Source organism: Brassica napus, chromosome C2 (genome assembly GCF_020379485.1).
Source record: "Brassica napus cultivar Da-Ae chromosome C2, Da-Ae, whole genome shotgun sequence".
Classification (NCBI taxonomy): Eukaryota; Viridiplantae; Streptophyta; class Magnoliopsida; order Brassicales; family Brassicaceae; genus Brassica; species Brassica napus.
Genome location: NC_063445.1, coordinates 8,981,039 through 8,993,545, shown reverse-complemented (window position 1 = coordinate 8,993,545; position 12,507 = coordinate 8,981,039). Strand labels below are relative to the sequence as shown.

Below are 12,507 nucleotides of genomic sequence, written 5' to 3'. Positions count from 1 at the left end.
TAGCGATCCAGTCATTTTTTGATAAAGGTTTCTTGCCAAAAGGTATTAACTCTACCATCTTGGCTCTTATTCCTAAGAAGACTGATGCTATATCTATGAAGGATTATCGCCCCATATCCTGCTGTAACGTGATCTATAAAGTCATCTCCAAAATCTTGGCAAATCGCATGAAAGGTCTGCTCCCTTTATCCATTTCTTTGAATCAGTCTGCGTTTGTCAAAGACAGGTTACTTATGGAGAATGTTCTTCTGGCATCGGAGCTTGTGAAAAGTTATCATAAAGATTCGGTAACAGAGCGATGTGCAGTGAAGATTGATGTGTCTAAGGCGTTTGATTCGGTGAAATGGGTCTTTCTGTTATCAGTGCTTGCGGCTCTGAACTTTCCGGAGAAGTTTATAGTATGGATCAAGAAGTGCATCGAGTTGGCTTCTTTCTCAGTTCAGGTTAATGGGGAACTGGCCGGTTATTTCAACAGTAAGATAGGCTTGCGCCAAGGTTGCTCCTTATCTCAATATCTCTTCGTAATCTGTATGCAAGTGTTATCAAAGCTCTTAGATAAGGCTGCAGCAGAAAAGTGAATAGGTTTTCATCCTTACTGCAAGGAGTTAAGCTTGACACACACTTGCTTTGCGGATGATGTTTTGATTTTCTCTGATGGGAAGAAGTCTTCTATTGAGGGTATTCTAGCTGTGTTTCAAGAGTTTGCAAGGATATCTGGCCTTAATATCAGTTTGGAGAAGTCGTCACTGTATATGGCTGGGGTTAAAACAGATGATAGTGAGGCTATTTTGGAGCAATTACCTTTTGAAGCTGGTACTCTTCCGGTACGTTATCTTGGACTCTCACTGCTTACTAAGAGAATGAATGTTCATGACTACAGTCCACTCATCTCTAGAATAAGGAATATGATCTCTTCTTGGACAGCGAGGCATCTGACTTTCGCAGGTAGGCTTCAACTTATTGGATCTGTACTTTACAGTATCACGGCCTTTTGGATGTCAGCGTTCAGATTACCAAGCCAATGTATTCAAGAGATTAATAGTATCTGCTCAGCATTCCTCTGGTCCGGGCCGGTTCTATCTTCTCAAGAAGCTAAGATAGCTTGGGTTGATGTCTGTAAACCGAAAGAAGAGGGAGGTTTAGGACTAAAGAATCTAGCTGAAGCCAATAAAGTGTCCTGTTTGAAGTTAATTTGGCGTATTCTATCTGTAAAATCCTCGTTATGGGTAAAATGGATTTGGAAGTATCTTATTAGGAAGGGATCTTATTGGAGTGTCAAAGAGAAGAGCTCATTAGGGTCCTGGATGTGGAAGAAGTTATTGAAACTAAGACCTCTGGCTAAACAGATGTCGAGAATGGATGTTAATAGTGGCTCTATGACTTCCTTCTGGTTTGATAGTTGGTCATCGCTGGGAAGTTTAATTGAGCTAACAGGAGAATGAGGTGCAATGGATCTGGGTATTCCTATAATTAGTACGGTGGAGAGTGCTATACAGTTATACCGAACAAAGAGACATAAAAATTCTATTCTTCAGATGATTGATAAAGAAGTTAGGGTGCTTAAAAACAGAGGATTTAATCAACAGGATGATGTCTGATTTTGGAGGAGGGAATATGGGGAGTTCAAAGAAGGTTTCTCCACGGCGCAAACCTTGAACATTATTAGAGCTCAGTCGTCGAGAGTCTCTTGGTTTAAAGGTGCATGGTTTTCTGGAGCTACTCCAAAGCTCTCTTTTCTTGTATGGATTGCAATACAAAATAGACTAGCGACAGGAGACATGCTTTTAAGGTGGAACCCTCAGGCTATATCTACCTGTTGGTTGTGTAAAATGGCACCTGAAACCAGAGACCATTTGTTTTTTGAGTGTGATTATTCACAAGAAGTGTGGTTGGAGACTATCAAGAACCTAGCGGGTAGCAGAAGGATTTATGATTGGTCTAGTGTGGTCCAATTGGTGGTGAATGGATTTCATGGTAGGACTGACATTTCTTCTCCGCTACTGTTTTCAAGTTGTTGCATACGCATTATGGCATGAACGAAATGTGAGAAGAGTGAGCGATCCCTCTTTGCCCGCTCTTTGTCTAGTTGCTAGGTTGGATAAGTTGGTCAGGAACAGGATCACTTCTTTGAGGAGGAAGAAGGGTGAGAAATATGAGAAGGCAATGGAGTTTTGGTTTGGCAGAAGCTAATGGAGTTTTGAATATTGTATAGAAGTTTATAGATTTTGTGTTTAGAGAATAAGGCAGTGCAAAATCTGTAATAAGTTTTTTTTATTAGAATAAAATTTAAAATTCTTTCAAAAAAAAAGGACACGATAAACTTCAAGAAAATGCACACAATTTTTTAAATGTTCCATGACTTTTATTACCAATTAAAAAACATATTTGTGACACCAGTTTTTTCTTTACCGTTCCTCTCTTTTTCTCATGATTTCCTATAATTCAGTAAAACCGCGCCAGTCATAAACTAAGCATGACTCTTGTTAATAATATTCATCTAAGTAAAGATGCTTCCATACATTTTTTCAGGAGAAAAAAACAAAAATAGCACTAAATCAAGTTTTTGTTCCCAAACTAGCACTCAAGGTCAAAAGTCACAAAAATAGCACTTAATGTTTTATCAAAAGTCACAAACTTAGGGTTTAGAGTTAAAGGGTGGGGTTTAGGATTTAGGGTTTAGGGTTTAGGGTTTAGAGTTTAGGGTTTAGGGTTTAGGGTTTAGGGTTTAGGGTTTAGGGTTTAGAGTTTAGGGTTTAGAGTTTAGAGTTTAGGGTTTAGGGTTTAGAGTTTAGGGTTTAGAGTTTAGGGTTTAGAGTTGAGAACTGAGGTTTTGGGGATAAGATTTCAAATTTTGAAAAATAAAAAAATTAAAATTTTCAAAGAATAAACTTAGAAAGGTGCTATTTTGGTCATTTTAGTTTTTGAGTGCTATTTTTGTGATATAAACTTAGAAATGTGCTATTTTGGAGATTTGCCCTTTTTTCAGTTCCGAATAACCGGATCTTCATAGACAAACTTCGTAAAACAAAATTGTCCTTGAAGCGTAGATCTAATGTCGATCATATGTTCATCCATATGCCAGGTAGCCAATACCTATACTTACAAATTTTGCACAATATTTTTCGGATTGTTTAGTTTCCTATAAAAATAGAAACCTTGATAAAAAAAGATCCGGTTCCTTGAGGGACAAAAAACCGTGGAAACTGGAAAATAGAAGAGCCAACGAAATGCTGGTTATCGTGCGGTAGTCCAAGGAAAAGAATTATTTTAAATCTCGGGTTTTGTCACCCGGTTAAGATTGAGATACCAGATAGTCTCAAAGTGAAAGTGGATAAGAAGATTAAATTTTTTTGATAAAGGTGAAGAAGTTAAGACAATAATGGTCATATTGAGTAGATATGATAAGTGTGAGAGATTGGGCAGTTTGCTGCTATGGTAAAGAAGTGGAGGCCGGTAGAGCCGTACAAGGGTAATGGAGTCTCGTATTTAGATGAGATTGTTCATAGGAAGAAATATAAAAATGGAAAAAAGAAGTGATTTTAATATTTTTATCAACTTCTATATATGTTTTGTCTCTTTATGTCAATGTTATATTCGGTACTGCTCAAGCTCATGAATTCATTGTATTTAGATGGTCTAACCCGACTTGGTCGAGCTAGAGAATTTCTAGTTGTGGAGAATCATCGAGCACAAGAAAATAGGTTTCAAAAACAGAGCTTTTTATTTTGTTTTGTTTTAGTAAACTTGACTCACAAGGAACATCAGTGACTTATCCAAGGGGCTGATAACATTTTATTTGGAAAACGGGAGTAGGTTTCTGTTACGAGTAGATGTAAAAACAATGATCTAAAGAGAAATACTGATTTTACAAGAGAAACCTAATCACAAATCACTCTTAATCACATCTCTCTATCTGATTATTCACTCAAACTCTCGATAACCTTTCTCTCTAGCAAACTACAGCTTAAATAGAAAGAGTAAACAGCAAGTTGGAGAGCAGCCAGCTCAGCATCCTCCCCATGTGAAATGTTATGTGTTCACGTGAATGCCACCTCATCCCCTCATACGTATCATTACCGCCCTCTTTGAAATCAACCTTGTCCTCAAGGTTGAAACAACGAACACCTTCCAATCCTCTAGGCGTTTCCTTGTTACCTCTTTCCAGCTGACCTCCTTGCTCCAAGTCTCAAGCTTCTGTTTTCCTATCATCTCATAAGCATTGTTCAACACCAAGGATAAGGGGTTGTCCATCTTCTCATGGTACCCTCTTTTGGTGTTCTTTTGGCCTGTTGATGACAGCAATTCAAAGAACAGCTCAACACGTTTCTCCTTTTTTTCACAAAGCTTTGTTTTTCTCTGTTATCTTCGAAGCTTCACTCTCTTGCCGCTTAGAAGGAACTTGTGTTGTCCCTGTTGCTGTAGCATATGCCAAATCTGCCAATAAGATCTCTGATTACCTTTTCCGTGCACTGCCTCAAGACCATTGTGCTCAACATCACTTCGAGGTGAAGCAGATTCCATAATCTGGTTTTCAAGAACGTGTAACAAGAACACAAAACTTCATAAGCTCTTAGAACTCGCCTTCTTCCCTGACATTCTTGGTGGAGACAGCCTCTCATCCAAACATAGCTCATTATAGATCAGCTTCTTTCTGACTTTAACTCTCTTCCCGCTTGTGAGAGACTTTTTCTTGATGAAATTCACTGACGAATATCTCATGTTGCATTTGGCCTTATGATCCTTCTTCCCTATCACCAACTCTGGCAGTTCCATGGTGACCAGTGAGAGAGACTTTTCATGACCCATATATTTAAATCTTGACACCGGTGTCCTCCTCGTAACAGCAGCAAACAGCCTCGCCTTGATTATTTTCTTCTTCTTTTTCTGCTGAGTGACCTTGAGCAACCATATCTTATGGTCCCAAAGACAGCTATCATTCCTCTCTTCCTTGGTATTCTTTTGCCTTTCAGACCTGTCCTTTCCTTCCATACCCACTGCAACCACCTTTGCATTAAAAACAGTTGCATACTCGCAAAGAACTTCACTACCCTTCTTCCTCTTGTACTTGCAACTTTTTATTTCCTCTTGGCTCCTCACAGAGGCCCTTCCCTGGGGACTTTCTTTCCTCTGAAAGTAGACACTAGCAACTCATGAAGCTGTTGAGCCCACCATTCCTTCATGACCTCACAAAATTTCACTTTCCTTCCGATGTACTTAATTGGAGACTTTTCTCTCTTTCTGCTCGCTCGGGACTGCTTATCTACGTCCATATAACACAGTAACATCACTGCACACATCATTCCCTTGAGATAAATCATCATCACAAATTCAAGGCCGACACACCCCTGCTTTGACTTGTCTCTCGTTTCCATTTTGATGGAGAAAAACTTTTCATCATGCTTCAACAGACTTTGTAACCGCGGCAGTTTTACACAGCACAAGCAGGCTTCCTTACAATGTCTTCTCTTACACCACCTGAATATCTTCGTAGACAGTGCATGCTCAAGCTTAGAGTTCCATAGGCAAGCGGTCAGATTAGCTCTCTTGTTGATCTGCTTTAAGGGGTTATACTTGATACCCTTCCTTCCCAACTCCATTACTGTCTTAGCTTGCTCCTTTGTATCCATCAGTAACAGCCTTCCTCCAACCACACAGACCGTAGTTATCCACTGATAGTTCCCTCTCCGGTTGAAGACCTTACGACTTGTATGTGCACAGCCATGAACACTCTTTATCTGGTTTCCTAGCCTTTTTGAATTAACTTTCACTGTTTTGTATTTCCACTCGACTCTCCTCCTTGTATATGTAGCCAGCAACCGCTCAGACCCCATCTTCTCAAGATCATTCAACTTCAACCATTTTCTGTTCTTCAAGCGAACTCTTCCACAATGATTTATTTTACACCATACTCTGAAGTTCATTCTAAGGGAACCCTACACCAGTTTAATATTCCTGAAGAATAGAGTTTGGTTACCCGAGAGAAGCTTCTCACGAGCTACACATTTCAACTTTGCTCCTTTTCTCATAATGGCAGCTGGTCGTAGCTCACCTTCTAGCTTCACAAGACCATTTAGCTGTATCACTTTCCCACTCCAGTAGACTAAAAACCTTTCCTCAATATTTTTCCTTTGCTTCCTTTGCTTGTGTTTGAACTTGCATTTCCTCCATTTGGTACGCTTTTTCTTAACCATGATGTATCTACTTGCTAGTTGTGCATTCATTAAGCTATGTACGTCCTTAATCATCTCCGTACCACACTCCATCCTCATTCCTCCTTTCTTCTCCTCTATGAACTTCAACAGCTTGCATCTTTGGTGAGTAGACAGCAATAGACATCTTTCTCTTTTCCAACACTTCATTGAACTCTTTCTTTGAATCCTAGACCTGTTCTTCCTCTGAAATTCAGCCATCTCTAAGTTATCCTTCTCATCTTGGTATTTCCATCCCTTAGACTGAGTAAACTCCTTCTTCATTTTAACTTTCTTCCCTCTCAGGTGCATTTTATCGAGCATGTGGCGTGCATACGAGTTCATCACAGCATCCATTTGTTCTTCTCCCTCGTACTGCTCTTCTTCTTTCCTGTTGATGTGACTTTGTGTTAATGAATCTTCCTTCTTATTTAGCCCCATTCGATCACCATTAGAGAGATAGATCTTCTCCTCCGGTAGATTCATTTGCTCCAACTTCTCCATTGAGAGACCTCTCTCCCCAACAACTTCGATCAAACGCTTCTCAAAACACCCCAGATATGAAGATCTGCTCACCCGCTCTTGGACAACCATGGCCGGCTCTCGGAACTTCACTGTGTTCCTTTCCGGCTGTTGCTCCACAACCAACGGTGTCAGATTCCTCACACACTGTGGTGATCGATCCATCACTTGATCCATTGCAAAAGTAGAGGGATCGTCACTTGATTTGGCTCGTGATTATCTCCTGGGATTGAGCTTTCTCTTCACTGATGCCTATCGACTTTTCCTTCTTAGTCCAGAGACGCTCTAGACGCTCCACGTTCTCTTCCCAAAGCCGCTTCATCTCCTCCATTTTTTCTTCAAACGAACCGATCCTCTGCACCGTCCATTCCAGCGCCGTGAATCGTTCGTCAATCTCCATCTCAGTCATCTTCGCTAGTACCATCATTTCCAGATCGTAGCTTGCTCTGATACCAAGTTTGTTACGTGTAGATGTAAAAACAATGATCTAAAGAGAAATACTGATTTTACAAGAGAAACCTAATCACAAATCACTCTTAATCACATCTCTCTATCTGATTATTCACTCAAACTCTCGTTAACCTTTCTCTCTAGCAAACTACCGCTTAAATAGAAAGAGTAAGCAGCAAGTTGGAGAGCAGCCAGCTCAGCAAGTTGGAGAGCAGCCAGCTCAGCATCCTCCCCATGTGAAATGTTATGTGCTCACGTGAGTGCCACCTCATCCCCTCATACGTATCAGTTTCAACCGAAATCAACTTCACAAGTAGCTGAAGCTCGGGGAGAGAATGATAGCTTCTCGAGCATCTCAAGTTGCTCTTCAGGATCATCTGACATAGCGTGGATTTTCGCCATTTTAGTTTAGGTTAACTTTGAGCATACACGCCAGTGACTCTGCCATTCTGGTTCACATGTACATAGCTCTAGATGAACAAGTTTAAGAAAGATTGTACCGATGGGAGCCTGCTCAAATAAAAGAATCCTTTTGAATTTAAGTATCATTAACTATTAGGCCAAAGCTCCTATTCCCATAAGTCCAAAAACTACAATATATAATATTAGTTTCATCCTGAGGGTCACTTGATCATGTGATCTCTCTACCTATGATGCTTTACAATTGTGCTAAAGAAACTTAAAACCATATTTGATTAAAGAGAAAAGAAGATTACACTGGAATAGGTTGAACATATTGAAAGATGCTTGACGAAAATGAGAGATCCCAAAAGCTTATCAAGTTTTTCATAAACAATATCAAGATCTGCTTCAACTAGCTCAGGCATGTCTTCAGTTAAACAAAAAGAGCCGCGATAATCTTATGAGGTTTAAGTACTTCAAAGAAGGAGCATTGATCACAAACCCTAGACAATTTACTCGGAAGCTTCTTTCGATGATTTATCCAGAGATAATCTTTCAAGGGAATGAATCTTAATGGTGAAAATGGAAATAATTGTCATCAGGACAACATTCCACCACCAAATCTTTAAGACTAGAGCAACTGCACAAAAGGGTTTCAAGAGACTTGTCATCTGAGTACTTCACTGATAGAAGTTGCAAGGTCTTTAGAGATCAAAAATAAACTGAAGAAGAAGAAAAAATGTCCACAAGACTTGCATTAGTAATGTTTAGGACAGTCAGTGTTTCGCAGTATATAAGCTCCTAGGTAGGCTGATAGGATTTTCACCAGTGGGATATTCAATCTCTCGAGTATGCACTCTGCGATCAACTGCGGTTCTAACCCAAATCCCAATATCTAAATGACTATAATGAAACTTATTAATCTTCGAACACAAACTTTCCAGAACCGGAGCCTTATGCAATAGCAAAAACCTGCTAACAAACCGTGAATCACTTTCATATTCAACATCATACTTAAGTTTAGGAACCAACATCCAGAGAGTCTCCCATCGTTTTGACAGAACACTAGTGGCCACAAGATATTTTGCCTGATCCTATCCATCTATAAAAAAACCAACAAAACCATGATGGGTGTTAACACTAAGAATTCAGAAAGAAAGAAGAAAAATAAGACAAATCCAGTTCTATACGTTTGCTTGAATGGTGTGATTTGGATTAGAAATTGGAAGAACTGATAAAGAAGCTAAACCAAATTTGAACTCACATGATGGTAAAGAATTTTAACAGATTTGCATACTTGGTTAATGAATCATGAACTTTTGATGAGAGTTTCTTTTATAGCTGGATGTTTTTTTTTTTTTTTTTGATAAAGGGCTTATTTTATAGCTGGATGTTACACTAGACTGTGTTTTATTCTTTTATAGCTGGATGCTTCCTCATCCTTCCGATAAAGTATTCCCTTTCTTTGTTAACTTGCATCTTTTTTTTTTTTTTTTTTTTTTTTTTTTTTTTAAAAAAAAAAAAAAAAAAAAGATGCAAGTTAACAAAGAAGGGAATACTTTATCGGAAGGATGAGGAAGCAGCCGTGTCTTCAATTCATACTTATTCTTTTTAAGGTAGACTTTAGAAGACCCTACAAAGTGATTGATTGTGGAGTTGGTGAGGAAGATTTTGATCAATAGATAATCACTACATTTTAATACCTTTTCGACTTTATAAGACTCTACAAGTGATTGAAATATTGTGGAGTCGGTGAGGAGGATTTTGATCAATAAAAAATGACAATACTTTTTTTGTAAAAAAAATTGACTTTATAGAAACGTCAAACAACAGAATGTCACCTTATTAAAACGTTTCTTCTAGTAGGCATGTATAAGCCGACATGATCTCTTCCTCGATGAGACTTGACCCCCAAGGCTCACGTATAGGAAATTTTTTACCGGACTTTGTATAAACCAAGCATTGATCATATTTCACACCCACAAACCAAATCCAAACTTAGTCAACCAAATGGATCCAAATAATCCAGCTTTTCTGAGTAATCAAGAACTGAAGAATAGTGACAAGCAAGAACATAACTAAAGAGTAAAAACGTAGTGGAACAAAGCCCTAGAAAGCGAGAGTCTTTAATCTTTATGAATCACTATGTGCGATAACTATAAAAAAGGAACATCAATCATTACACATGTACACATGCTAGAAAATGATTGTTCATTCGATAGAGAATGTTTTCAGTCGAAATCAACTTGACATGTATGAGTACATTAATAGTGGCAATGAAGACATTGTCGTTAAGCCAACACTCCACCACCAAATCTTGGAGACTAGAGCAGATTGATAAAATGATTTCAAGAGACTTCTCATCTGAGTATGTCACCAATAGAAGGTGTAAGATCTTGAGAGATTGGAAACAAACCGAGGAAGAAAAACCGACAATACTTGCGTTTTAAGTTTTAGGACAAGGAGTGTTTGGCAAGTATAAAAGCTCCTAGGTAGTCTGATAGGATCTTCACTGGCAGAATAGTCAAGTTTTAGCTCACGAACATGTTCGTAATCAACCGCGGTTCTAACCCAAACCCCAATGTCTAGAGGATTAAAATTGAAACATATCAACTTTTAAAGAAAAGACTTCAAGAACAGGAGCCCTATGCAATAGCAAAGACATGTTAACGAACTCCGAGGCACTTCCACATTCAAGATCGAACTCAAGTTTAGGAACCAGGGTCCATGTTTTCATGTGTATGCTTTAGAAGTAGACTTTGACTTTATCATGTGGATATGATGAAGAAGACATGGATCATTAGAATTTTCTAATAGGCATAGATCAATAAAGCAAGAACAATAAAAAATTCAAAACCCTCAAATAATATGAATAAGAAAAAGATATCAAAAATATTAATAAGCATATATGTGATCGGACTTGTGATCATGGCTTGAGACGAGTGCAAGCTGACAGGTTTCTAGTCGGAGTCGTGGTTTCCGAGGAGATATTCACCTTCTTCAAACATCTTCCACTTCTTAATATGAATGCTACTACTTCTTTCTCTTCTTCGGTTCCTTCATAGTTTACCCATTCAAAAGTTTCAAGACTCGATAACAGACATGCAGGAACTGAACTCGGTTCATTCCAACAGGAGCGCTGTTCTTCATCACGAACGCAAAAAAGCTGGGACGAATTGACGGAACAGATTCACAGCATTGTAGATCATAACAGATATAATAATAAATAAAACTGAATATTTTGGGATGAAATGTACATAATATACCTCTAGTTTGAGGGCTTTTAAACTAGGGGAATCTTTGAGTACACACATAAGTAGATTGAACCATTCTATCTCAGATGTGCATATTTTTAAACACACAAGACGGTGGAAGACACTACCAACAGGATATGCATCCTGCAATACAAAAAAAAAAGAGCTAAGCAGACATGTTTTCAATGATGGAAAATTACATACTTTTAGTCGTAGTCGAGAAGATATTTTACCTTTGAGTATGATGGTAAACATAAATAAAGGCGCTTCACTGAAGTAATAGCACTCAGAATTTCGGAAGGACCATGATTAACGATAACATTTGCTTTAACAATATTAGGCATAGCACTCTCAATGGTACAAAACCCGCCTGTAATATTATAAACATCCAACAGCTCCAAAGAAGGAGCGTCTATCACAAATCCATCTTCATCATCAATGTATCTGTCTTGTGTTTTATGCAAAATTGCACTCTTGAGGGAAGGAACCTTAACTGTGAAAATGGTAACATTGTCATCAAAGCATTGTTCCACATACAAATGTTCAAGAACACCACAACTGAATAAAAGCCTCCTGACAAACTCCTCACCGGGGTACTTCACAAATACAAGGTACAAATATTTGAGGGTTGAGAAAGAAGGCAAGGTAGAAGCATCCGTAAGAGTCACACTCGTTAAATTCAAGTTCACAAGCATTCCACAGCCTGTGTATAAACTCCTTGGAACTGTAACTGGAGTTGTACTGGAAGTACAGTCGATATTGATACTCAAGTCTCGCACATGGCGTTGAACAGCCATTTCAATCCATATTCCAATATCAGCGACAGTAGAAGTTTGACTAAGTTCGAAATGCAAAGTTTCAATCGGTGCCTTGTGCAGAATCAAAGACCTGTCAACAAAGCGCGAAAACCTTCCAGTATCAGTGTCTTCATAGCTATCGTCGTCGAAGTCAATATGTGGCACTGACTTCCACAGAGGAAGCCAACGTTTTGACAAAACCATAGTCGCCACAACATCTTTAGCGGTAGGCAATTCGGACAGTATTCGCAATAGAAGAGTATCAGACAACTGACTTATCCTATCCATGATTTAGCAAGAAGCCGCAAACCAGACACCTAAGCCTACAAACATTAAAAACGAACCAGGGATGTGAAACTGTGAGTATGTGTGTTAAACCAAACAGATAATTCAGTCATGAGAAACGACAGAATGTCGAAGCAAGTCCTAGCTGCGTGGTACACAAACCCCCCCAAAGTTTAAAGACAAGGAACTAAAACCAAACTCATCGACAGCTTGTTGACGAAGCTACTTCTTTAAATCAGGATATTCATAGAATAGGAAAATACCTGGAAAGTAGAAACCCCTCCGGTGACGGTAATGGCTATGAACACCATTTCCTCTTACAATATATGGAAAACCTTAATTTGAATGGTGCAATTTCCCAAAAAATGATAAGTTGCTCAAATATTTTAATTTGATTCAAGTTTCCATTAAAAAAGAGAGAATCAACGACTCTTTAAATGTGACCTATTCCCCTAAAGGCTAAAGGCCTTCTAGCTTCTCTTCGAGAAAAGATAAAAAACTTTTAATTCTAGCGGCCATTGGGAACACAAAGCATACGAAACATAATACTCCCTCTGTTCCTGAAAGTAAGATTTTCTAGAGTATGCAGGCTTATTAAGAATTTAATAA

At 38.6% G+C, this 12,507-nt stretch overlaps 1 protein-coding gene and 1 pseudogene across 1 annotated transcript; both read right to left on the bottom strand.

Moving 5' to 3' along the window:
- Positions 1–3,831: 3,831 nt before the first annotated feature.
- LOC106429160 lies at positions 3,832–10,299 on the bottom strand (annotated as a pseudogene).
- LOC106429159 (probable FBD-associated F-box protein At1g32375) lies at positions 9,357–12,483 on the bottom strand. Its single transcript, XM_048747134.1, has 3 exons — positions 11,050–12,483; positions 10,829–10,960; positions 9,357–10,728 (listed from the first exon to the last, which is right to left on the bottom strand). The coding sequence occupies exons 1-3, from the start codon at positions 11,899–11,901 to the stop codon at positions 10,489–10,491; spliced, it is 1,224 nt and encodes a 407-aa protein (XP_048603091.1). The 5' UTR covers positions 11,902–12,483; the 3' UTR covers positions 9,357–10,488.
- Between the last annotated feature and the right edge of the window lie 24 nt (positions 12,484–12,507).

Excerpts from the sequence above, each read along its gene's own strand:
- LOC106429159 (XM_048747134.1), bottom strand. The coding sequence starts at position 11,901 with ATGGATAGGATAAGTCAGTTGTCTGATACTCTTCTATTGCGAATACTG. Across the intron at positions 10,961-11,049 it reads GTTTACCATCATACTCAAAG|GATGCATATCCTGTTGGTAG; the intron begins GTAAAATATCTT and ends TTTGTATTGCAG. Across the intron at positions 10,729-10,828 it reads TAAAAGCCCTCAAACTAGAG|CTTTTTTGCGTTCGTGATGA; the intron begins GTATATTATGTA and ends AATTCGTCCCAG.